The following is a 26,460-nucleotide window of genomic DNA, read 5'->3' as shown; positions in this document are numbered from 1 at the left end:
ACAAAATGTATTTGAAAAATTACAATTGGCAGGCCTATTATTCTAAAATACTTAGTCTATTAGAATTTGTAAAAAAAAAAAAAAAAAAGGATTATAACAACGGTGTTAAACTAAACCTTATGATCATTGACACTTCTCAGTAGTGTTTGACATAGCTGTGTTGACCTGATCAGACCTTATGGCTAAAATTATAGGATGCCACATTTAGAGCACAACCTGTAAGAGTGTATGCTGGCCAGTGTGTGTGAGAGAGACACTGAGTGTGAATGAGTGAGAGATGATGTTTGAAGAGACACTAAGGCAAATCAATTATTTTGCCAATACAGCTGTATTTAAAATGTAACATGTGGGACCACAGGGCAAATTCTGCCCAATAAAATAATGACCATGGATGGATTTGGTTAAATTTCCTGGTCAGGAACTGAAGTAACAATATGAAAAAACAAAGAATGAAAAGAGAAAAATAAAAATTGAAAAAACAGTGCCACATTTGCGCAGCGCATAACATATCTGACTTTCTTTGCAGCATATCATGATGGAGCTGATCTTTGTTAAAAGTATGAAATATTGTCTTGTAACTTTTGTATTGTAACAAAGTGGGTTGAGTATTGTCCAAGATGCCTAATAAATAATGTGCTGATAGTGGAACTCAAGACAAAGAGATAACTGAGTTGAATTGACTAATTTGAAATTTATTGTGAGAAAAATGCAAAAAGTTGCAAATAATGATCAAAAGTCAAATTTATGAAAAACAAATGAGAATATATGGATTATAGTCCTGCTGTTAATGAAAGCAGAAAGGACACCACTCAGCCCATATGACCTTTCTACAGGTAACAGCGAGAAGGACAATGGGACAGATGAGCAGATGATTGAAATCACATGTTGTTGTCACTAACAAAAATAATTAAGCTTTAATTTACAGATAGCAGCAGCTCGATTCCAGGAAGGATTCTGGGACGAGTCTAACAAAAAGAACCAGTAACTGTGCTTTGTAATTTCAGAAGAAGTGATCAACAGACTGACATTTGAGTCCATGCCTCTCAACTTAAAATACACCAACTGACTTCAGCAACCCCCCACAACTGAAGTGAGGGATCAAGGACATGCTGACAATGAGAGAAAGAGTCCATTGCAACGAACGACTCACTGGAGACACCCTGGTGAAAGATTTAATGATTGATGACAAGGTTAACAGAATGATCAAATCATGAATGGAAAAAGAAGACAAACTTAACCAGAAACACAGGAATGAGAAGAACTGTGCAAAGAAAAGAGACTCAACAGAGATGAGTACAAGCTCAAACAATAGTCAACATCAACCAACTTTCCTATGATTGGATGTTCAGCCCTTGAATAGATTCAGTAGCAACTTAATAATAACCCAACCATAACAAAAATGATTGAAGAGAAAAATATATTACGCAACATAGAAAACAATGATAATGACTAATTAAGAAAAGAAACTAAAATAATGTTAACAATTAATTTAAGAAATTGATATAGCATAGTGGGAATTAAGACAATTCATGAAGGAAAAAATTAGAACTAAAAATAACTTTAAAATAAATTTTAAGGGGTACTCAGATGTAACTTGTCAATACAAGGGTATACTTAATTAATTTAAGGCTACAGTTGAAGTTAAAGCAAGTATTAACAAATATTAAATTTTAATTTTAATTGATAAGAATACATTTTGTTCAATATGCAATTGATTAGCTAAAATTATATCAAGTAGTGCTTGATAGAAAGTATAGAAAATTTATAGACTTAGAGGAAGTTATTGAAATCCAATAACAAACAGGCCCTTGTGAACAATCTAAATGGCACCAGAGGGGCGTCAAGAATAGATATTTGGCATTTCACATGAAGGACAGATTGTCGAACAAATGAATACTTTTGAATATTCTCAGTCCAGATGCGCAATGGTTTTAAACCAGTGCGCAAAGGGGGGAGTAAGGCAAGGAAATTAAAAATTAAAATGAAGATAAAATTAAAGGCATTTTAAATTAAAAGGCATTTTTGCAAAGTTGTGTGAAATTTGTGGCAAAAACAAAGTTAAGAAAAGAACAGCGACAAAAATAGGCCATATATCAGTATATCAGAAGAACTATTAAATCACTTGGTGATGGATTATGTGGACATGATATAGATGGGTAAAAGCAATGAAATCAGCAGAGGAGGGACAGGAACAGAAATTAAATCTCTGACAGAGAAGTAATCCTTAGATTGAAAATCTATCAGAAATAAGGTCAGATTATATGTCAACTAAACAGAAGTATTGAAGATTAAAAATAAGTTGCATACGAACACAAGGAAGTTTTAATAATAATTAAGTTATAATGCTAATGGTTTAAAAGGTTGATAGACAAACTTTTAGATTGTTAGATATGAAGAAAAAGAAATGTACATATAAGGAATATGTAAGAGTGCAAAAAGTTGTTCTCTAGAGTTATTTTTCTAATTGTCTAATGAGTTTATTGAATGACTTTTATGAGATAAATGTAACATTGCTCTGAAGCTTTCTTAGTTAGAGTGATTACATGAGACATAATTAGTTTATTCATGATAGTTTATTTAGAAATTAGTAGAAACGAAGAAAATGTATTCAGTTTAGTCTTGAACTGAGGAGCTACAATGAGAATGAGAAGCAATACGCGAGATTAAAAAGGTCAAAATGGAATTTATTGTTTAAATTTGGTAATAAAATAGACAGTAAGCGAAATGTATTGCAATTTATTAAATAGGTGTAAAGTGTTCTGTTCACTAAAATTGACTGACTAAAAGATGGATTCTTCGAATTTAAGAATTGATATTCTCTCATAAGAAGTGATAAAAATGAGAGAGTTATGTTTACCCAGCCATATTCTGAATTAATAGTCATATGGAACAAGTAGAACAAAAATGCATAATAAATCAATTAGACTACTATAATAAGCAGATATTTATTATAATGCTTTGTCTGCATTAGGAGAAAAACAATTATGTGAAAAAAGTAGAATGACTTATGTTTGGTGATCAGTGTTGCACTTTTACTGAATAATATTGCGCAGGGAGGAAAATTTAGCGATTACGATCATGTTAAAAAACCTTAAGAGCAGAAGTTAAGGAAAACTTAATGTAAAGTCTGGAAAATTATGATTTTCTCAATTAGAGATGTTTTTGGAGATGCAGTATTAAAAGTGGGTTATTATTCTGTTGTGTACTTTGTATATTAAGATCACTAGTTGGAAAACCACGGTTAAACGAATGGAAATGCAGAAAAAAGATAATGAAAACTAATTTAAGAGGGCAACCAAATTGATATTTACAAACCCTGGATGTTGATTCCAGTAAATGAGGAATTGAGGACGAAGAAGATGATTGAGGAGCCAGACCCTAGAGGATATCTACACCGCAAGAAAACTTTCAATAGTATAAGAGACTTTTATGTTTGATATACTCTACATAACTGTGACAATAACATGCAATGCAAGAACAAATGTATACACACACTTATAACAATGTTTAAGTTTGTCTGACTAGGGAGAACTCGATTCTTTTACTTTTTCCATTAAACAAAAAAGAAAGAACAACTAAAAGAAATAAAAATGTATGGAAGAAGATGTTTGGCTCGAGTGCTCCTCCGGAGTGTGGTGGCTTAATCCAGTAATTGGAAAGGAGAATGGGTGACTCAGTTGAGTCACTAGGTAGTATAACTGAGGGAGCTGGATTTTGAAACTACACTCTGGAAAAAACTAGTGAAAGTGAGGCTTAATAAGCCTCAGAGGAGGGAATGTAGAAGATTTTATTATTTAGAAAACAAGTAATTTTGCTATATATTTGGACACAATTATTTCTTCTGTCTGTGACTTTGGATTTCCTCTGTGTATGTGAAAGACCTTGAATGGAATGTTGTTTGCTGCAGAAAATTCTATTCTGAGAAGTCACATGGTAAAAGACCTTTACCCAAAACTATCTATAGGGTGTGTTACCTTCTTTGGAAGAAGATGTATGTATATAACTCTGAACCAAAATATACTCGGGAGCGCACTGGAAGGCCAGAGGGCCAGTTGGCCGCAGGCCAGAGCGTTAGAGTGTCGTTCTATGGAACGGAACGGCATTCGAAAATAAAGTCTGATTATTTCTGGCATCAAAGATCTCTGCGAAGTTATTTTTCAGAAAGATTGAAAACCACAACAACATCTGTGAGTGAGGCACCCTGCGCCAACGCCCAAGAAGCGGCAACACTCCTTGTGGAGTGAGCTCGCAGTCCGGGGGGACAGGGTTCACCTTGGGACTCATACGCCAAGATGATGGCATCCACTATCCAGTGGGCCAACCTCTGCTTGGAGACAGCCTTTCCCTTCCGCTGATCTCCATAACAGACGAAGAGCTGCTCTGAGGTCCTAAAGCTTTGCGTTCTGTCCACATATAAGCGCAGAGCACGAACGGGGCAGAGAAAAGCTAGGGCTGGGTCTGCCTCCTCCGGGGGCAGCGCTTGCAGGTTCACCACCTGGTCCCGAAAGGGGGTGGTAGGAACCTTGGGCACATATCCAGGCCGGGGTCTCAGGATAACGTGAGAGTTAGGCGGCCCGAATTCCAGGCACGATTCGCTGACCGAAAATGCGTGCAGGTCCCCTACCCTCTTGATGGAGGCCAAAGCAAGCCGGAGAACTGTCTTTTGGGACAGAATTTTTAACTCTGCTACCTGCAAAGGCTCGAAGGGCGGTCTCTGCAGTGCGGTTAGCACCAGAGATAAGTCCCAAGAGGGTATAGAGGGGGGGCGAGGCGGATTCAATCTCCTCGCTCCCCTCAGGAACCTGACGATCAGATCATGCTTCCCCAGGGATTTCCCGTCTACTGCATCGTGATGTGCGGCAATAGCGGCAACATACACTTTGAGGGTGGAGGGGGACAGCCGACGCTCCAAAGCCTCTTGCAGGAAAGAAAGCACGGAAATGATCGAACACCTTCGGGGGTCTTCTCTGTGAGAAGCACACCACTCAACGAACAGGTTCCACTTCAGGGAGTAAGCAAGCCTCGTAGAGGGAGCTCTCGCTGAAGTGATGGTATCTACGACTGCCTGTGGTAGATTACCTAGAACCTCCGCGTCCCGTCCAGGGACCACACAAGGAGTCTCCAACAGTCTGGACGCGGGTGCCATATGGTGCCCCGTCCCTGAGAGAGTAGGTCCTCTCTCAGAGAAATGGGCCAGGGAGGAGCTGTCGAGAGGAGAAAAAGTTCGGGGATCCAGGTTCGGTTGGGCCAATAAGGGGCAACTAGCAAAACCTGCTCCTCTTCCTCCCTGATTTTGCACAGTAGTTGTGCCATCAGGCTCACTGGGGGAAACGCATACTTGCGGAGGCCCCGGGGCCATCTGTGAGCCAGTGCATCCGTGCCGAGGGTCCCCTCGGTGCGGGAATAAAACAACTGGCAATGGGACGAGTCCGGAGAGGCAAACAGATCTATCTGTGCGGCCCCGAAGTGGTCCCATATCAGCTGGACCGCCTGGGGATGGAGTCGCCATTCCCCGGAGGCCAGAATCTGTCGTGAGAGCTCGTCGGCGGCATGATTGAGCAGGCCAGGGATGTGAACGGCACGAAGCTACCTCAGATGCTTCTGACTCCATAGGAGGAGGTGGCGGGCGAGTTGCGACATGCGACTGGAACGTAGACCACCTTGGCGGTTGATGTACGCAACGGTCGCCGTGTTGTCCGTACGGACCAGTACATGCTTGCCGAGCAGCGTCGTCTTGAGGCGTCTCAAAGCAAGGAGCACTGCTAACAACTCGAGGCAGTTGATGTGCCAATGCAGGTGGGACCCCGTCCAGGTGCCAGCTACTGCATGCCCGTTGTACGTGGCCCCCCAGCCGGTCTTGGAGGTGTCTGTGGAAACCACAGCATGCCTGGACACTTGTTCTAGGGACACACCGGCCCGGAGAAACGAAAGGTCCGACCACGGGCTGAGGGTTTGGAGGCAGGCCGGGGTGATTTTCACACGGAGCATGCCTCTCTGTCACGCCCACCACGGACTCGGTCGCGAAGCCAGTGCTCGAGTGGTCTCATATGAAGCAGGCCGAGTTGCGTAACTGCGGCTGCCATATGCCCCAGGAGCCTCTGAAATTGTTTCAGAAAAACCACTGTACTGCTCTTGATAAGATTCAGGCAGTTCAGCACCGACGGGGCGAGATTCTCTGTGAGGCGGCCCGTGTGTTGGACCGAGTCCAGCTCCAAACCGAGAAAAGAGATCCTCTGCACGGGGGCGAGTTTGCTCTTCTCCCAGTTGACCTGAAGACCCAACTGGCTGATGTGCTGGAGCAGCAAATCCCTGTGTTCGCATAACTGCTCCCGAGACTGCGCTAGTATCAGCTAGTCGTCAAGATAGTTGAGAATGCAAATGCCACGCTCTCTCATGGCTGCCTCCGCGACCTTCGTAAAGACACGGGGTGACAGGGCCAGCCCGAAGGGTAGGACTTTGTACTGATACGCCTGACCCTCAAACGCGAAACGCAGGAATGGCCTGTGTCGCGGCAGGATGGAGACATGAAAGTACGCGTCCTTCAGGTCTATCGCTGCAAACCAATCTTGGGGACGGACACATTGGAAGATGCGTTTCTGCATTAGCATTCTTAACGGGAGCTTGTGGAGGGCTTGGTTCAGGACTCGGAGATCCAAGATAGGTCATAACCCACCACCTTTCTTGGGTATAATGAAGTACGGGCTGTAAAAGCCGGTCTTCATATCGGCTACAGACACCGGCTCTATCGCGTCCTTCGCCAGCAGGACAGCGATCTCCGCGCGCATGACAGCAGCAGATTTGCTCGACGCCGAAGTGTGGCGAATGCCACTGTACCTGGGCAGACTCCGGCGGAACTGCATCGTGTAGCCGAGCCTGATGGTACGGAGGAGCCAGCTGGACGGGTTGGAGATCACTTTCCAGGCCTCGATGAACCGGACCAGAGGCACCACAGGCATACCCGGGGTGGGGCAGCGAGGTGGAGGACAGGGACCCGGCTCGGAACGCCCTTGGGCGGCCCGAAGCGGGGTCTGAGTGAGCCGTGCTGCACTTACCTGACTCCACGGGGCAACAGAGGATGGGTGAGAAGGCGGATGACCGGGTCCTCGAACGCATCGTGTTGCCGGCTGGCAAACAAGAGGGGGCTGGGGGGAGCAAGGCTGTTCCACAGGGTCGCAAACCGCCAGCCTCGCCCTCTTGGGACCCAGGGACGGAGAAATTCGCTCTTTCGACAATTTGGGTACCACTGGACTCCGGAGAGCCAATGGTGGATCCCTGGGTGGCCTGTCTCAGGAATGCTTCTGACACTCGCCCCCTGGCTGGGCAGTGACTGAGACAGACCGGGCGGCCTGCCTGCTGCTGGTTCTACGCTGGGGCCTGGGTGAAGGCTGTTGCGGAGACCCCGCGGAACCGGAGGCAGCGGCAGGGGGACGCCCTCGGCGACGAACGGGCGGAGGGACTATCACCGGCAGCAGGGTGGAGGCAACAGCGGGCCGCCGGGATAGGGTGTGTTGGGGAGCCTCCGTCCGACCTGGGTGGCAGAGAACTGTTGGGCACAGCTCTCCGCCACGTCGCCGAACAACCCAACCTGGGAAATTGGGGAGTCCAGGAACCGAACCTTGTCCGCATCCGCCATCTCAACCAGGCTGAGCCAACGATGGCGTTCCTGGACCACCAAGGTGGACATCGCTAGACCGACCGCACATGCCGCGACACTCGTACCCCGGAGGGCGAGGTCAACGGCAGTGCGGAGCTCACTCATGAGCGCCCGGTCCAAACTACCCTCGTGCATGTCCCTGAGTGTCTTGGCCTGGTGGACCTGCAACAACGCCAAGGCATGCAAAGAGGAAGCGGCTTGCCCGCAAGCTCTGTAAGCTCTGACCGCCAATCCTGACCCGAAACTCACAGGCCCGCGAGGGGAAACAAGGATCCCCAATCCAGGATGCAACGGCCGTTTGACATAAGTGAGTTGCAACAGACCGCTCCACTGGAGGGATAGCCTCATAACCCTTCACCGCTCCTCCGACAAGGGTAGTGAGGGAGGAAGAACTACTTAAGTCGTTTTCAGCAGTAAAAGGTGCCGTCCACGACCAGGTAAGCTCTTCATGCACTTCGGTAAAGAAGGGCACTGGGGCGGCGGGCTGAGAACCAGCACGGCCCGCCCCGAGATACCAATCATCAAACCGAGACTGAACAGGACACGGTGGAGGGTTCCACTCGAGCCCGACAGCCTCGGCGGCCCGTTTCAGCATAGCTGACAATTCTGGATCCGGCTCGGGCAACATTGAACTCCCAGAGGGAGACAACGCAGCCGAGTCGTCACCTCCAGAAGTCAGCTCACCCTCCGATGCTGCAATCGACAACCTGTCCTCCAGGGGAGCCCCGAGTGAAACCGCTGGCCGACCCATTACAGATGGACCAGCGGACAACACCGGAGGCTCCAATGGCAGCAGTGGAAGGGAGGGGTGAGGAGCCCACAGGGATGGTTACGGGGCGGGACATCCAACACTACCCTCCGGTCACCCATCCCACACAGCACCCGTGCAGGGTGGGGTGTGGTAATGGGGACTCGCTCTCCGCGAACGAAGGCGAGTCTCGCCCTCAACACTGCGACAGTCATGTTCCCACAGTGAAAACATGAGCTGTCCACAAAAGCTGTCTCAGCGTGCTGTAAGCCCAAACACGTGATACAACAATTGTGACCATCAGAAAGAGACAGGGAACGACCGCACCCAGAAACGCACGGGCGGAATGAAATCTTGAAAAGACGCAAATGCACCCGTGTTGCTCTTTTAGGAAGTGAAAAACTCTCACCAGTGCCGAAGCACACAGGGGAATGACCGCGGCAACACTAACACAGGAATGGTGCACCCTGTGTCAGTGAAGCACTCACTTTCTCGCCCTCAACCAACCGTCAGACAAACAAACACAAACAGAAACTTGGTTGCTGTGAGAACAGCAGTTGAGAGCTTGAAGCTCGCAATCACCGCTGCACTCGCGCTGCAAACACCGACACCAGGAGAGACTTCCCAAAGAAGCGCCGACACACTTGCTCGTTGTACAACAACACTCTTCAGATCCAGACATGAAGCTCGGCTCTGAGGTGAAAGGCAAATGGTGCGTGCATCTACTTCCGTATTTATACCCGCGCTGCGGGGCGGAGTGTGAGATGGAGATCTCGCACGCCAATGTGTATTGGCTCGTTCAATAATACTCGAAGACAATAGGCTCCCTGGCTTGATCCCATTTCAGTCGACCGTCGACTACGTCTGACGTTATCGACTGAAAGGGAACCCCTGTTAATTTTTAACATATTGAGAACCAGCACGGCCCGCCCCGAGATACCAATCATCAAACCGAGACTGAACAGGACACGGTGGAGGGTTCCACTCGAGCCCGACAGCCTCGGCGGCCCGTTTCAGCATAGCTGACAATTCTGGATCCGGCTCGGGCAACATTGAACTCCCAGAGGGAGACAACGCAGCCGAGTCGTCACCTCCAGAAGTCAGCTCACCCTCCGATGCTGCAATCGACAACCTGTCCTCCAGGGGAGCCCCGAGTGAAACCGCTGGCCGACCCATTACAGATGGACCAGCGGACAACACCGGAGGCTCCAATGGCAGCAGTGGAAGGGAGGGGTGAGGAGCCCACAGGGAATGGTTACGGGGCGGGACATCCAACACTACCCTCCGGTCACCCATCCCACACAGCACCCGTGCAGGGTGGGGCGTGGTAATGGGGACTCGCTCTCCGCGAACGAAGGCGAGTCTCGCCCTCAACACTGCGACAGTCATGTTGCCACAGTGAAAACATGAGCTGTCCACAAAAGCTGTCTCAGCGTGCTGTAAGCCCAAACACGTGATACAACAATTGTGACCATCAGAAAGAGACAGGGAACGACCGCACCCAGAAACGCACGGGCGGAATGACATCTTGAAAAAGACGCAAACGCACCCGTGTTGCTCTTTTAGGAAGTGAAAAACTCTCACCAGTGCCGGAGCACACAGGGGAATGACCGCGGCAACACTAACACAGGAATGGTGCACCCTGTGTCAGTGAAGCACTCACTTTCTCGCCCTCAACCAACCGTCAGACAAACAAACACAAACAGAAACTTGGTTGCTGTGAGAACAGCAGTTGAGAGCTTGAAGCTCGCAATCACCGCTGCACTCGCGCTGCAAACACAGACACCAGGAGAGACTTCCCAAAATAGCGCCGACACACTCGCTCGTTGTACAACAACACTCTTCAGATCCAGACATGAAGCTCGGCTCTGAGGCGAAAGGCAAATGGTGCGTGCATCTACTTCCGTATTTATACCCGCGCTGCGGGGCGGAGTGTGAGATGGAGATCTCGCACGCCAATGTGTATTGGCTCGTTCAATAATACTCGAAGACAATAGGCTCCCTATATTTATTGGATGGAAACCCTGCCCACAACTTAATTGAGTTCATCCAATGAATTTTTTTTTGAGTGCTCTCTCATTTTCTCTTCCTCACTCATCCTATTTTAATTTGTGTTGTAATGTTCTTCATTTTGTCTGTTTCGGTTGTATATCTATATTCCGAGTGTAACTGTAGTCTGATGTAGTTCATTTATTTAAACCATATATATATATTTTTGATTGCTTCTGTATGCTTGCTCATATTACAAAGTCAATGAAATGTTTGATCCTTCTGCTTTCTGTACACCTAAAGACTTTGAAAAGATTTAGAAAAGACTTTATAAGATTTCAGCTCAAATCTAAAGACTTGGGTTCACAGTTTTTAGTCTCAGACTAAAGACTTGCGATAATATCTAACATGTTTGATATGAAAGACTAGAGAAAGACTGGCAAAAATCGGGTCGCCGACTGCAGATTATCACCTCACATTTAACGATCGAGACGACGGGAGCGCGCCGAGACTCCAGTAATGCCGGGCGTACACCAAAGGATTTTCACAGTCCCAGTTACTTTTCAGTAACCTAAATTTTATAAGGACAGGAGAATGGTTTCCATGGCCAGAAACTATTCTTCCTGAAATTATAAGAAGTGATAAATTTATTGAGAAGTTGATACGTAATCTTACGGCCGTATGCTGGACAAACTCATATAATGGATCTGTAATAAGGCTATTGATATTTTAATGACGAACCCTAACTCATTATGGTGATCATTCATATATGCAATCGATCTATTTTCAGCTTTGATAATTTAACTGTAATATGCAATATATTAATCATCAATGTTGGGGAGTAACGGAATACATGTACCGGCATTACGTATTCAGAATACAAATTATGAGTAACTGTTTTCCGTTACAGTTACAATTTAAATAGTTGGTATTTAGAATACAGTTACATTGTTGAAATCAATGGATTACATGACAATACTTCTCTGTTTCATGAGTTTATTCACTCTCTAAATAAATTAAGGCAACTCCATGCATTTCCCAAAAGCCCCAATATGAAAACGAAAAAATGCGCGGTTTGCGTGATCAGTCACAATGGAGTCGAAGAGGAGCAGCGGGAGCTAGATGTAGAGATGGAGCCGGAACAACAGAGCCAGGGCAAGAATGCATTTCTATCTTGGAAATTCAAACAGCATTTCACATTAAAGAAAGAGAAGGGAGAACAAATATAACTGTGCAGTGCAACCTCTGCTTGCAAGCAACCATCCTCCTTTCAGTGTCCAAAGACTCCACCTCCAACCTGAAGAAGCATCTTATTATTTTTATTTCATTTTTGTTTAATTAGCCAGGGGTAGTCGTCTGCTGTAGTTTTACTGGTCACCTTGCTATTTTATAGTTGTATCAGGTAGGCTACTAGCTACAGGGCTGTAAGGATATGCGATATGAAACCGAAATCGCGACACTCAGATCCATGAACCTGCGTCGCGTGTGAGAAGGCAGAATCACGACACTCACCTTCCAACTCCCAGAGTTATCCTTCCCGTCCAGATCCAATGCTAACACATCTTTAAATTACTATTAGTATTATTAGAAGTTAACATTATAAAATACGTAGACCTGCACCACAAAACTAGTTGAGGAATAATTATTTAAAAGTGAGCAATTCCAGCGTTATGGACGTGACTTTTGCAGTAAAAACTTGAAATATAAATTCTCAGAAAATTCATTTAATACCAATATATTGAAACGTCTGTTTATATATCCATACTCCCTTAATAAAGGAGTCCAGACATTAGAAAAATATCTGTCTACACATGCGTTTTATATTTAATATGAGGGAAATAAACATGCGTGACACAAAATATATTTAACTTTTAGGCCAAATATATTTTTAGTACTTCTGTGAATTAGGCTACACTACGCAAACCAAAAGTAATACCCACCGGATGAAGTAGGGTTGGCTCTCCCCAGAACATAAAATATTCATTTTATTTTATTTTTCTTGTTCACATTTATGAGGAAAAAACAATGTTACGGACGTGACCACTCTAAAAGCGGCACTAAAAGACTCCTTTAAAACTTTCACAGAGACATCAAACAGATGCACAAAGCCTTTCTTTAAAGTGAATTTTGATTTGTATTAATTGTATCTTAATTTTAATCAATGTTTCATCAACCAATTGCCTGTATTTAATAAATAAGAAGTAAATAAAAAAAGTAGCAATATCACGGCACCGAGGCGCCGGTGCGTGAACTGGGGCTCGTCTCATAAATGAACTGAAACTTAGCGTATAAGGTATAGGCCTAGGCTTTAGTCTACTTACCTCACAGAAATGTCTACTTTTAAACAGAACAATTACAGAATTGTTTAAATTACTTTCAACAGAACAATGCGGTCAGCATCGTCAACTTCATCTTTGCATCCGACACTAACATATTCAATCATTACTTTTGCCGGTTCTTTGTGACAGCTTTTAGTTGCTTTATTGGCAGTGCCAACCTTACATGTTACATGAACGCCTCACCACCGCACCGGTGACCGCAACATACACTTATAGTCTTTGTTCTTCTATAGCAAATTATAATATAGCATATTGCACTTTCAGGGAGACATGAGCCTAACACATTCAGCCAGTTGGAACAGAAGCAGGATTTAGTAAGCAGGATCTGATGGCCGCATTCCTACACTTATAAAATGCAATTCAATGTGGAAGTAATCCAAGTAATCAGAATACGTTACTAAGATTGAGTAACGTAACGGAATACGTTACAAATTACATTTTGGGGCATGTATTCTGTATTATGTAACGAAATACGTTTTAAAAGTATCCTTCCCAACACTGTTAATCATATTCATGATTATTAAAATTCCCTATATATCATTTGAGCTAATGTTAATGTAATACCTAATGCATTTAATGTTGTTACAACTTGTTGAATTAGTTATTCTTGTAGGCCCATTAATCATTTGCTCCAGATCAAAGTGATCAGTTATCTGTTTGAGATTCTTTCTGGCGGTTTTATCTTCCCAATTGATGTTAAAGTCTCCCATTATAATAACTTATTTGTTGAAATCACACTGCTTTAGTAATTGTTTCAAATTTTCATAAAAACTAATATTAGACGATGGTGGGCGATAAATTACAATTAATACAAAAGCCATTTGTGGTGATAATATAAGGTTCAGACCAATACATTCCAAGTCCATACAATTTGCCCAGGCAATTTCATTACACTGGATGGTAGTTTTTACATAAATCATAACACTACCTCCCTTAGAACCAACTCTATCTCTCCTATACAATTTAAAACCAGGTACTTCTAATGCTGCAGACGGAGAATTTTCATGAAGCTATGTCTCAGATAAACAAAGAAAATCTAAGTTAGAGTCTAGTAAAACATGATGAATTTGATCACTGCAAGGGAGGTTACTTTGTTGTACATAACCAGACAGCAACGTCCCGCGACCCAGAGTGCATACCTGAGAGACAGCCGAGTCCGACGTAAAATCCAATAAATTCACTGGTTTGGCGTGGTGTGGACAGGGACAGGGATGAATATCTCCCGATAATAGTAAACAAATCATGATGATTAGGCCTAAAGCTTCACTTTGAAGACGTCGAGTTACTGAATTTAAATGTTTCTTCACTCGTGTGTATAAATATGGATAACTAAAGGTTACCGCTAAAATGTGCTTCCCATGTCCGAAATTTCCCAAGGCACTGTATGTTTGTTTAATTAACCAATCAGCTTTATTAACAAATATTTTCTCATATCCGTTAAATAATGAATGGTTATTAGAATGATCAACAAAAAACTAGAATTAATAGGACTTAAAAAGTTAAAAAGCAAGTTGTAAACTAAGAGAGCTGTGACAACGCCTACTGCTCCAGCCGCCATCTTGGAACCCAGATGACTTGACTTGAAGCTGCTATGACACAATCTGTATTGTAAAAAGCACTATATAAATAAAGGTGACTTGACTTGACAGCATAAACGAGGCCTAAGTCTGCCAAGAACCCCTGACGCCAGTGGTGTCAGGCTTCTGAGGGTACACCCCTCCGTGGGCACTGTGCCTGCTGTTTGAAATACACCAGAGGCCAGTCTCGAGAGACTGGTATCCTTAGTAGATATTTTGACAGATTGGAAAAGTCTACCAAATACGAGTTTTTATATCTACAATTTATAATACCAAATAAAGTCTTGCTGGGTCCTGCAGGCAGGATCCTACCCACAGTGGTTGGCCCCGAGCAGGCTCTGATTATGGAATTAGAAGTAAAAGCTCTTCTGCAAAAGGAGGCTATAGAACGGGTTCCTCTGCCCAGCAGGGAGTCCGAGTTTTACAACCAGTACTTCTTGGTCCCAAGAAAAGGATGGGGGGTTTTCGTCGGATTTTAGATTGGCGCTGAAGGGAAGCTCAACAAAAAAAATCAAGATGCTTACTCTCAAGCAAGTCATGTCACAAATGAGGTCCAAGGACTGATTTGTCACGTTAGATCTAAAGGATCCATTCTTCCACAACACAGGAAGTTCCTGAGGTTCGCTTTTCGAGGCGAAGCGTACCAATATCATGTTATTCCTTTTATAGGCCAGCCACTGTAAAGCAGTTTCAAAAATGGTTAGGTCTGATGACAGCAGCAACCACCGTTATACCTTGTGGCCTGTTGTACATGAGGCTGTTGCAGTGGTGGGTCAGGACCCAGAGGGGAAACACACTCTGCATTATCAAAGTCACGCGGCGATGCCTTCATGCCGTAGTTATGTGGAAAGAACGTTGGTTCCCACTCCTTGTCGTCACATCACGCTAACGACGGATACTTCCTTCACGGGTTGTGGGGCGATCATGACTGGTCGCCCAGCCGAAGGTCTGTGGCAGGACCATCATAAACTAGATTAGTGGATAATTCAGCAGTAAAATTAACTATATTTTTATTTATAGATTCTTCCTATATTTTTTAATAATTCTATAAAATCTGAACATTTAGTGAAAAAAACACATTATTTAGTGGGGAACAAATAAGAGACAATAAGTGTAGTACTAAATCTTGTAAAATGTGACACATTGCTCTTTGTATTGTAAAATACATTCATGAAAAACAAGATAAAAAAAATCTAAAATATCAAAACTTTTAGGCTATATATATACACTATAAAATTAAGAATTGTTTTAGATGTATAGCACAGCTGTTTAATGAGGCAGAAACATATGATAGAGAGGACATAACAATAAAGGCTATAAATAATCTTTCATTGCATATGATATGAAAGGCTCCATTACAGTGCGGCACAAAGTTTTTATGCGCATCTCGAGTGCAGAATGATGCGCTTGAAGCAACATGGAGTCACAGTGTGCAGCACGTCGAGTCCGCATTGAAAAGTTCATAGCACAAAGGAAAGACATATCGATGCAAAGTGTATTATACAGTATCTATCTATGCAATATTTTCAAAATTATTCAGCCTTTTGTTTCAGTTACTGTGCACGTGAAGAACAATTATAATGCTGTCTACTCCAGTGTTGTGAACAGACACCTGGTGGAAAGTAACATGATTAGGTACAGCAATAAAGTCCAGCAAGATAAAGTAATTTTAGGCAAAACCATAGACCTTTATCTACAGATCAAGTATAATGAATCATCTTGGACAGAGTTTCATCGTGTTGACTGTCGTGACCGAGCAAGATTCGCTGTTTGATCTTGAATGGAGAATGACTGACAGCCGCAGCTGAGGGAAAAGTTTACGTGAACTTGAATTGAAATACTTAAATATTAATTTCTACTTCACATTATACTATAGAATGGCTTCTGAACAGTTATAATATAGTGCATGAAAATGTTATGTTGCTTTATAATGTTTGTGTGCATTTCGTGGGGCTTAACAATAACACAGAATAGTATACGCACAATATCGGATTTGGATCGGCCTCTTCTAACAAATACCCGATCCGGCCAAGAAAGGCAGTATCGGAGCCGAGACCGATACTGAGTATTGGATCGGTGCATCCCTAGTGCAGACTTGGCCGAGGTCACGTCTGTACGCATTTCCCCCGATTGCTCTGCTACCAGGAGTTATGGATGGTACACCAGGATGGGGTCAGTTTACTCCGTAGTATCCCCGTTCTGGCCGGCCCGAGTATGGTTTGCGGACCTAGTGTCTCTTCTCAACGACTCTCCTCTGAAAATTCCGATCAGGAGGGACCTACTCTCTCAGGCGAGTGAGTTGATCCTTCAACCCTGCCCAGAACTATGGAAACTGTGGGCTTGGTATCGGAGGGGACCCAGCTCTTAAGTTCTGGTCTCTCAACCAAGGTGGTTGAGACCATTCTCCGCTCCAGAGCTCCACCCACATGGAAACTCTATGCCCTGAAGTGGAGACTTTTTACTTCCTGGTGTAGAGAGCACCAGCCAGACCTGGTTAACTGCCCAATGGGTGCAGTGCTGGAGTTCCTGCAGGAGTGCTTCTCCACAGGGTTATCCCCCTTCACACTGCAGGTGTAGGTGGTGGCACTAGCTGCTTACCGCGTCCCTTTGAGTGGAGTATCTTTGGGGGGGACACACTAATAACTTGTTTACTTTGTGGCACTTTGAGGCTGAGGCCAGCAGTCCGCATGATGGTGCCGACATGGGACTTGGCTGTTGTACTAGATGGCCTCTCCCTAGTTCCATTCGAGCCCATTGAGGAAGTTTCTGAGAATATCTCTAAAGACTTTTGTCCTTCTCCTCGCTATTTCATCCTTCAAAGGAATTGGATACATTCAAGCACTTTCGGTGTCTCCCTTGTGCACGGAATTTGCTCCTGGTATGGTAAAGAGTTTTCTTCATCCTAAGACCAGTTTACGTTCCTAAGGTTCCTACTAATACTGTAAGACCTAGAGTACTGCAGGCCTTCTATCCTTCTCCAGACGTCAGTCCTAGAGAAACTGTATCTGCTCTGCCCAGTTAGGGCCTTAGATGCTTACTTCCACAGAACATCTGTTTGCTTTGGGGTACCCACAAACAGGTGTCCTGCGTCTAAGCAGAGGATGAGCAACTGGGTGGTCAAGGCTTGCTTATAAGTCAGCCAGTCAGTCTTCACCTTTGGCTGTACGGGCCCACTCCGCTACGAGTATGGCTGCTTCCAAAGCATTACTGTCAGGAGTTTCCCTCCAAGATGTTTGTGATGCGGCAGGGCACATACATTTGTGAGGCTTCACTAGCTGGACCTTGGCTCCAATCCAGGGGGCACAGGTACTTTCGTCTAGATGTGCGCATTGATTTCACACAGACGGACATTTGCTCTTATGGTGGCATGGGTATTAGCATTCCCACAGCGTTTCGACGCAGCTCGAGCTTCCCTGAAAGGGAAATTCTTGTTTACATATGTAACCCTAGTTCCCTGAAGAGGGAAAGAGACGCTGCGTCACCATACTCTCTGCATTCCCGTGATCAACCTATTTGAAGCTATCTGATCAGAAACAGAATTTGAGGTCGGACCCAACAATGTAGAGTTTATTTTAATATAATTGTAGAGTGTAGATGTAGAGTTTATTGTAATATAATTATTTAATATTATGTATCTGTATTATTATTCTTTATTAGTATTATCTTATGGAGTTTGAAATGCATGAGTTAGACTATATATAGCATGGATCCATGTGTGAGGATCACATGTCAGACACAGGGAGGGGAGCGGGGAGAATGTAACATGTTCTACTGATGAAGATACAGCAAAAGTGTACAGTTGGCATATTCTTTACAAGGAAAGGAAATTTTATACACCGAGGGATGGTTTCTTAATATGGAAAGTGGATTGTCCGCTTCCATTTTAAACAAAATCAACAAATTTTTCTACAGACTGCAGCATCTTTGATGAGTTGCTTCTTTGAAAAAGCAGCAGTGAACTGTGCTTGATTGAAGAAACAGTCACTTGTGAAATGTCCAGAACATACCGTCAAACTAAATTTCTGTAGTATTTCAGAATAAATGGCTGGTCTCTTATATTAATGTTGTTTGGAAGCCTGTGCAATGATGTAGTTTTCTGACCTCCATCGACTGAACAGAGTTCAGTGGCATAGATGACATGTTGTCTGGGTTTTGGGCAAAAGGAGGCAGGGACAGTGAACAGTGCTTGGGGTGGTGACTGAAGGCATTGACGGAGTATTTCTTACGTTACATTTTTACGGAAGTCACAATGGCTTGTGAAAAGTCACAGCTACTTTTTGCATGCTGTGTGCATTTGTCTATGGATTGACTGTTTTGAAACTTATATGGTAGTTACATAGCTCCTAGACCTCTGTTATCATAGCCTGACGTCGTTTCTAGTCAGAATATGAGTCTGATACTGCTCCATTGGGCTGTGATTAAGGGGCGTGTTTCAACCGAACCAGGAAAGAAAATGCCTCTGCACTCAATTGGATAGACCTACAACCAATCAGAGAAACAGAGTATTTGACGTATGTTCTTCATTCATCTTTCTGATCGGTAAATGCCTTGATCGCGGTTCTCTGTTCCTCTTTTAAAATTAATGTGCGGTCGATATCTTCTATAACAGACGCAATGGCAGAATCTATACATGATGTTTCATAAACAGAGTCAAGTCAAGTCAAGTCATCTTCATTTATATAGTGCTTTTAACAATGTAGATTGTTTCAAAGCAGCTTAAGAGTTCGGGAGGAGCACGTTCAAATAATCAATCCAATCAACTTGTCATCAAACAATTAACATGTCTACCCTATTAGCATAAGAGGAAGCTTATATTCACTCTGTCAACTCACCTAACATTCCTTTAAAGTTTTCAGCATCCCTCCACTCACTCTTGGCTTGTTCTTCCACAGCCTTTACTAAGGGGGGAGTACTTTGGGTTCGGGCCGAATACCGAGCCTGGAGCCCTCTCCTCGGACAGCAGGCCAAATATGCGTTTATTCTCTCTGACTTATTTGTGTTAACAGTTCTCTCTGTTATTAAGTGTGAAATCTCAATTCTCCAGGGGCAGTCATCTTTGTTGTAAACAAATTCAACCCAAGCGCTCGTTGGTGACGTGGATGGTATCATCGTATAAAGCCCGCCTTGACAATTTGATTGGTCCGAACAACTCTGGTTCGAGCACAACGGATTGCTCTAGTTGCTCCACAACGGATCAAGTCCAGACCGAACTTCCCGACCTAAAAATGTTGTGGGCTAAGTTCGGCTGGCATCCAGGGTACTATTATCATGAAAAAAGCCAGGAAGTTTCAGTTTTGACAATATGGGACCTTTAAGACCTGAATATATCGTCAGGAGTCATAGGTATTAATTTAGTTTTGCCTGTATGTGTTTTTAGACTCTCAAACTGATGGTAGCCTTTGATTTGTATTATATAAATCAGCAAGGATCCTGATTTCAGCTGAAAGTCTGAGTTAACAGCAAATTTTCAATTTTGGATGAACTATCCCTTTAATTGCACCATATATATATTTAAAATTAATGCGCTGTCGACAACGATATATCAACAGCGCATCAATTACCAATCTCTGATATATATATATATATATATATATATATATATATATATATATATATATATATATATATATATATATATATATATCAGAGAGTGGTAATACAGGAGATATGTACAGTTTTATACCATCATTTTCCACCATCACTTCATGCACTCACCCCATGTTTTTCTCTAGTCTCTGATGTTACGGTGTCCTCCATTCTTTCTTTATTGATTATGGGTTCATCATCTTAAAGGGAGCAGAAAGGGAACAGATGTAGATGAAAATGTATTTTTTCACCCACACTTTATTTGTAAATTTCACCACACATTACAAAGTTGCTGTAACAATCTTCCAAACTATTACTATTTCTCTTACAGGCTGCAATTTCATTCCTCACCATTAGGGGTCTAATGATGCTGGGTTTAGATAAAGTTACTTGACAAGTAGAGGAAGAAAGTATGGCCCCTGGAAAATAAACTTCATAACAGTTTGCTAAGGTTACATCGGGGTGGCATAGATGTTCAGTTTTGTTGGGTGCCAGAATATGAGGGAGGGAAAGGGAACAAAAGCAAGTGAACCATTACCATAGGAACTAACAGTTCCAATTCCACTTGGGAAAGGAGAAGGGAAAGCAGTAGTTAGGAAGAAATGTATTGGAATATGGCAGAAATGGTAGAAGTCACGAAAGGAAGAGGATATCATAAAATACAAAATCTTTCAGTATTACAATTTATAGGGAAAGGACCAGACGGGGGGAAATTACAAAGACAAGACTGAGAGTGGATCACACATGACTGAATGAGCCTTTGTTTTTAATGGGGAAAAGGAATAGTGGATATTATATAAGGTGAAAAGACGGGTGTTTCAAGATGGGGTTCAGGAAGCGAAATGTGACAACATGCCCCATAGGTGGTGTACATTGTAACATGACTACTGCATATGACTATATCTGATCTAATCAAAAAAATATTCAAGACAAACTAAAAAAAAATCTCAATAAAATACAATTATTAACTTTTTCATATAAAATAATGACATTTTCTAATAATTAAAAATAAAATATTTTTTTTCAGTTTGAGAACGAACACACCGGAAAATACAGCTATATAACATAGTTCAAACCATAATAATAATTATAAAATTCTGAACACTGACAACCTTTTTTTAATGTTTTCTCAATAGAATTCATTAAAGTGTAGAACAGAATATCATATTTCTAATGGGGGCTCATTGTAACGCATTGTGACAACATGCCCCACCTGCACAACTGGGATTTAAACCCTTCTAGTGTCTTCTGCTAGTTAGCGAAGCGTTAATAGCCATATCAACTATTAAATAACATATTGGAGATTAAAATAATATCAGATTTGTCTAATTTAAAATAGAGATGAAAAATTCAAATAAGAAATTTACTTTTGCTATGGTTAAATAAATGTTCAGTAATACCTTCCAAAGATTTCTGAATTTTGGCAAAAAATTGTATCTATATAGTGTTGATGCGGCCCCTAGAAAATACGCTAAGTTTCGTTTAGTTTTGTGTGGAAGTATCATAATGGCGGGAGTGGAATCTAAAGGGAATAATGAGAACAGAAGGAGAGGAGATAAAAATCACCGGAACGGAACTATTTAAATTTCTTAAAGACACAAGGTTGAGGGGTAGAATATGTAAACACGTCATGATGTCATGATTTTACACCCTCCTTTACAGTAGGTGGCTGTATGCAACTAAAAGTACTTTGCAATCCACCATTAATCAAGAGAAGAAGAAGAAGAAGCGAGTATAGTGTTGTCATTTTGCCTCCACGTCCCCCGATTGCCCGCGAGCTTCTCCTCCTGTCTATACGGTAATTTCTCTACTGTGTGACAGAGAGTCGCATGGTTATGACGCAATCGTTAGCCTATTTTTACAAAAACTGCATCTAAGGGGCCATACCGTAAAATACAAGGTAATGGAGCCTTTTATACATTTTCGTGTTTCTTTAGAAATAAAATGGACAAATGGAGTATTTAAACGCCTCAGATGTCAAGTTATTCGCTGTCAAAGTGATGCCAAAATGAATGGGAGTCAATGGAATGCAAACAGCAGGTGGTGGTCTGCTAATCAATGGTGGCGCCCGGGGAAGCTTCAATATTTTATGAAAGGCTGCCCCCCTGCTCAATATCCCCCCTCTTCTCCTCTATCCTCCGTCCTCCATCTTATGACCCGGAAACCGATCGAACTCAGCCATCTTGAAGGACATCTCAATTCTCAAATCCACCACGAGGATCAAGGAGTGAGGAGGCTTCCAGAGGCTTTATAAGCGAGGATGCACAGGTGTTTCCTTTTTGGTAGAGTTTTATCGACTAAACGTGACGCACATATAAATTCTCCTCCCCTTTCACATGGGTCGCAATAATTTTAATGTATACTTTACCTTAGAAGTTTAACCACAGATCTCGCATATTTCAAATATTTCAACAGGGTATCATGCTTTATTATTATTTATTATGAATTTCTTAAATAAACAAACTTCAACAACTTAAGGGCAGATCCTTTGAGCGCTGCTGATGACGCTATGAAGTGACGCTCGAGTGATCAAGTATTCCAATGTGTCAAAAAGCTATGGTTTTTGACCAGGTAAAATTAGTGTTTTCTTACAATACTAATGATATTTTTTTATTAAAGTATATTACAAACTTTTAATTTAGACCCAAAAGAATCATATTAGCTTGTACAAAAATGGCATTATATGACCCCTTTAATCATTCAAACCCCTTTATCTAAAAACCTCTCACTGTCAGTCGTCCATATCCTCCATGTTTTGTAGTTTTTTAAAACTTTTTACTTGTGTTTGTAGTTCCTCCTCCAAAGTGCAATGGGTTGTGGGTAATATTAGCTGTTATAGTGAGAACGGATCCACACTTCCAAAATCCACTGGAAATAGTAGACCATCCGGGGACTTCTGACATACTCTTTTCAACGTACTATGAAGCTAAGCCGATGGGCTTTTTGGGCTTCTTTTGTTGCACAGACCCGGCAACCCTGCCTACCATCCTTCTTTTGCCCAGGCCGCAAAGGATAGAACGAGGAACCAGCAGGCAAGAGAAACGAGACCAAGAGGATGAGCTGATCGAGATATTTAGGGAGAAAGGACATGAAGTTTCAGAGAGAGATACAGAGAGGTCACAGGATAGCAGGGAGAATATGAACAGATTGTTTTCTCTTCTTGACAGATTGGTAGAGAAATAAACTTTTGGTAATGTGAGTTAAAATTTGTAAATTAAACAATTGTATACATTATTTTTAAGTGTTATATTTGTAAATTAAACAGAAAATAATTTGTGCATTGTTTATTTTGGTATTGCAAGTTATAACTTGTAAAAAACATTTTAAAAATTATGGTGCGTATTTGAAGACAAATATTTCTCAGGTTAGGTCAAATAAGTCGAGTCTGTCCTAAATCAAAAGAATCTGAATTTTTATACTCACAATCCATGCGTCAGAAGACTCTCTGTGGTCTGTTCAGCTCACTTTTGTAGAAATCAAAGACTTTTGGTAGGCACGTATCTTTGTTTCAATTAAATATAGTTTTATTATTTAGAGTTTAACTAGATTACATATAAAGTACTTATATATAAAAGGCACGAAAAAACAAGATCAAAAGTACATCGTTTACAAGCGTTGTCTGTCAGAGGCTTCAATGGCATCAAACACCGGATAGGCCATTTCTAAGAATCAGCGTCTCCTTCATCTTCTCCTTTCAGCCTTTTATAGACCATCTGAATTCTTGAGCTCGTCATCTTTGGAAATCCCCTCATAATTCATTAGTCTTTATCCAATCCTAAGTCTTGAATGTCATAAGTTCTGGGCATTCCTTTCGGACCTGTCTCCATACACAAAATAAATATATTTGAAATATATTTTCAGAATATATTTTGGAATATATGCAAATATTTGAAATTGGCCCAATAAATATATTTCACACTTAACATCATATATTTTTGTTATATTTCAGAATATATGATATACTGTATGATGTTAAGTGTGAAATATATTTATTGTGCCAATTTCAAATATTTGCATTTATTCCAAAATATATTCTGAAAATATATTTCAAATATATTTATTTTGTGTATGGGTATACAGCCTTTGGCCTCTTCATTCTTTTCTCTGACTTTTTCTTCTTTTGTTGTTTCTTCTTTGTTGGGCTGGCGTGTCGCTGAGATGTTCTCAGAAAGAGGGAAGAATAAAATAAATTAACTCATGTCCTCAAACACCAAACTAGAAAGTATTTTAACATGCAAAATATATCTAAATATTGCATTTATTATTATTATTATTATTATTATTATTATCATCATTATTCATTTTTTATCATTAGATACATTAGATTACTTGATTAAAGTGATATCCAATACTTACATTTAAAAGTGTTAACTGGCAATCGTCTCTAGCAAGCAATTAACCAATTGTGGGGTAGGCAAGGCTGCGAAGGATCCTTCTGATATATTCTGCATTTGCTGGCCCCATATTGAAGGACCTTCAAATTGGGAAAGCCTTCATTGTGCTGCGATGATGTAATCGACTATACTTTCCCCTTTTAACATGAGTCGGTGCGTCCTTCGAAACATGCAGCCCCCGAATTGGGACACAGCTTATGGTTACCTCGCATGCCAATAGCATTGCTGGCTGTGTTTTGAAAATGTCCTTGTTGGGAAACGTTTGGTTTAATGCTCAAATAAGGACTTTCATTGATCTCTATTTGCTTAATGCATTTCAGCGTTGTGGATCTGGTTGGGATTGTCATGGAGGACAGATAAATGAGGATAAAAAATGACCGCGTACAGGTAAATGTCCGCAGCCACCAGCAGGAAATAGTGCACCCTGCTTTGGCAATCACAAAAACTCACAACTTGCTGCTGAATGAAAGAAAACTCAGGAAGGCGCATAGCTCAGAGCTGTAAAAACAGCTATTAATTTTCTTCAGTCTCTCGCAATCGTTGAGAAGTCAACAGACTTCAGACGCAAGTCGCTGCAGAGCGCAGTTACACCAACACCATGAAAGGCTTATTCCCAGAAAGAAGGAAAGGCTCGTAGAACACTGTCAACCAGTAGCGCTGAACATACGCGGTAAAGCGAAAAGCAAATATGCATCTGCTTCCGTATTTACACCCCCACGGCGGGGGCAAAGTCTGCATGGCAATTCAATAGAGGCTCCAAGTTCTAACAATTAATGTTAGCTAAATATTGCTATAAATATCAATATCATGTGATATGGATTTTTTAAAATAAAAATATTATCATATTTTGGCCATATTGCCCAGCCATTTGGCCATTTGATGGAGTAATTAGCATTTTACCTAAACATGCTTGGCACACAGAGATGAAGAATGCACCCTATGTAAAATGATCTCTCGTAATTCATCCAGAATATAAACATGGAACAGGGAACAGGTGTAAAACTCAATGGGAGGGAAAATGAAACCAGAACAGAACAAGACATTTACATCTTCCTCCCACTGAGTTTAGTATTTGAACTCAAATGAATGTTTCCATTAATTAATGTATTCAATATAAAAAGTAATTTTATATTTTCTGTGTGATAATGAGCTGTGATGAAAACGTCTCGGGGTATGACTATAACCCTTGTTCCCTGAGAAGGGAACGAGACACTGCGTCGAGAATCGACTCTTTGGGGACGCTCCCTTAGCGTGCGCCTCTGAAGTATGAATGAAACTATTCCAATCCTGATTGGTGTTGCGTCATGACGTAACATGTGACGGCATAACCGGATGCATAAAAGCGACGCCGGCACACACACACACTAGCCTAGCGATGAAGCAAGACGCTCTAAGGCCTCGAGGGGCGTGGCAGGACGACGCAGTGTCTCGTTCCCTTCTCAGGGAACAAGGGTTATAGTCATAACCCGAGACGTTCCCTTTCGAGGGAACTCTACACTGCGTCGAGAATCGACTCTTTGGGGAACGAGTGCCCACTAGGCCACGCACCGAAATAGGCCTGTCCCGGAGTGAAACTGTTTAGGCACTCAGCAAGGACTGAGCACGTGTGCACCAGGCGTACAAGGAAGGTTGAGACTGTAGAACCTAATAAAAGTATGTGGAGTAGCCCAACCGGCTGCCTCACAGATCTCCTGTAGAGGTACTCCCGAAAGAAGGGCCCTAGAGGAAGCTATGCCTCTAGTTGAATGGGCCTCACGGCTAAAGGTGAAGGCAAGTCGCGCACCTTGTAAGCCTCAGTAATAGCCTGAACAATCCAATTACTAATAGTCTGCTTGGATGCCGGGAGCCCCTTCTTAGGTGACCCAAAACATACTAATAATTGGTCCGACCTTCTCCAAGAAGAGGACCTCTCAAGGTACATGCTCAAAGCTCTGACGGGGCAGAGCAAATGAAGCTTCTCTTCTTCTGCCGACACATGAGGCGGAGGATGGAATGCCTGAAGGACTGTAGACCGAGCCGCATTAGATGGAACTTTAGGCACATAGCCCGGACTCGGGTGCAAAAAAACTTTCACTCTGCCTGGGGCAAACTCCAAGCAAGCTGGTGTCACTGCCAGGGCTTGGAGATCTCCCACCCTCTTAAGTGAGGTAATAGCCAAGAGAAATACCAATTT

The 26,460-nt window shown here is 42.5% G+C and overlaps 1 protein-coding gene across 1 annotated transcript in view; it reads right to left on the bottom strand.

The window, feature by feature from the left end:
• The window catches only part of LOC143714397 (interferon-induced very large GTPase 1-like), a 59,507-nt gene that overhangs the window by 17,076 nt on the left and 15,971 nt on the right, over nt 1–26,460 (bottom strand). Inside the window, exon 4 of the mRNA XM_077205503.1 lies at nt 20,023–20,093. Within this exon, the coding sequence (XP_077061618.1) occupies nt 20,023–20,093 (71 nt within the window). The remainder of the gene's footprint in view (nt 1–20,022; nt 20,094–26,460) is intronic.

This window comes from Siphateles boraxobius, unplaced genomic scaffold (assembly GCF_051911475.1).
Source record: "Siphateles boraxobius isolate OS27281-9 unplaced genomic scaffold, OSU_SipBor_1 54, whole genome shotgun sequence".
In the NCBI taxonomy this organism is placed as follows: Eukaryota; Metazoa; Chordata; class Actinopteri; order Cypriniformes; family Leuciscidae; genus Siphateles; species Siphateles boraxobius.
Note: the sequence above shows the minus strand (reverse complement) of the source record. Positions and strands in the feature narration are given on the sequence as shown.